This window comes from Phalaenopsis equestris, unplaced genomic scaffold (genome assembly GCF_001263595.1).
Source record: "Phalaenopsis equestris unplaced genomic scaffold, ASM126359v1 Scaffold192504, whole genome shotgun sequence".
Lineage (NCBI taxonomy): Eukaryota > Viridiplantae > Streptophyta > Magnoliopsida > Asparagales > Orchidaceae > Phalaenopsis > Phalaenopsis equestris.
The window spans coordinates 1-967 of NW_018212453.1; the positions used below are offsets into that span (position 1 = coordinate 1).

A 967-nucleotide genomic window follows, 5' to 3' on the forward strand; every position below is an offset into this window, starting at 1 on the left:
GATCGGACGGCGACGGAATTTCCATCTTCGGCAGTCGCAAGCTCTGGATCGACCACTGCTCCCTCTCCAACTGCGCCGACGGCCTGATTGACGCCATCATGGGATCCACCGGCATCACCATTTCGAACAACTTCTTCTCCCGACACAACGAGGTGATGCTTCTCGGCCACAGCGACAACTACCCCCCTGATTTAGGCATGCAGGTCACCATCGCCTTCAATCGCTTCGGGGAGAAGCTCATCCAGCGAATGCCGCGATGCCGTCTCGGCTACTTCCATATCGTTAACAACGATTTCACGGAGTGGGAAATGTATGCCATCGGCGGCAGCGGTAATCCGACCGTGAATAGTCAGGGGAACCGGTACATTGCTCCGTCTGATCCGAATGCCAAGGAGGTAAGCAGAATCATTAGCTCGTCGGTGTACTTTGACAGTTGCGATTAGGGTTTACGATGCATCGATTAATGGCTTCAGGTGACCAAGAGAGTTGACAGTGATGATGCGGATTGGAGCGGGTGGAACTGGAGATCAGAGGGGGATATCATGGTTAATGGAGCTTTCTTTGTTCCGTCGGGGGATGGCTTGGCGGCCATCTATTCCAAGGCTTCCAGCGTCTCGCCGAAGTCCGCCGGACTGATCGATCAGCTGACTCTCAACGCCGGCGTTCTTGGCGGTTCCAGGTACTCTCACCGTCCTCGCTTCCCATTTTTTGCCGATATAGCGCGTTAAGATTGGCCTATTCTGCGCTGGGGATAGCGGTTTATTATTCGATTTTGGCCTCTTTGGTTTCGAGCGGGGAAAGCTATCGCGGTTTGGTGAGCTGCAGGAACCAGCTCAATTATTATGAAACCGATTGATTATTTAAGGTTGAGTTTGACTAATCAAACCAATTCAAGCTCATGATTAAGCTCGAATTCATTTATGTTAATTGGGCTCATTTTATGGAACAATTATTGTATCTCCATCAT

At 50.9% G+C, this 967-nt stretch overlaps 1 protein-coding gene across 1 annotated transcript; it reads left to right on the forward strand.

Annotated features, from left to right (window-relative positions):
- The first annotated feature begins 8 nt into the window (after window positions 1–8).
- On the forward strand, window positions 9–954 carry LOC110034709 (probable pectate lyase 13). Its single transcript, XM_020738953.1, has 2 exons — window positions 9–395; window positions 474–954. Exons 1-2 carry the CDS (start codon window positions 99–101, stop codon window positions 726–728), a joined length of 552 nt encoding a protein of 183 aa, XP_020594612.1. The 5' UTR covers window positions 9–98; the 3' UTR covers window positions 729–954.
- Window positions 955–967: the final 13 nt, after the last annotated feature.

Bases quoted from the DNA above. Each gene is read 5' to 3' on its own strand.
- LOC110034709 (XM_020738953.1), top strand. From the start codon at position 99: ATGGGATCCACCGGCATCACCATTTCGAACAACTTCTTCTCCCGACAC. The intron at 396-473 runs GTAAGCAGAATC...TAATGGCTTCAG, and splicing joins CTGATCCGAATGCCAAGGAG to GTGACCAAGAGAGTTGACAG.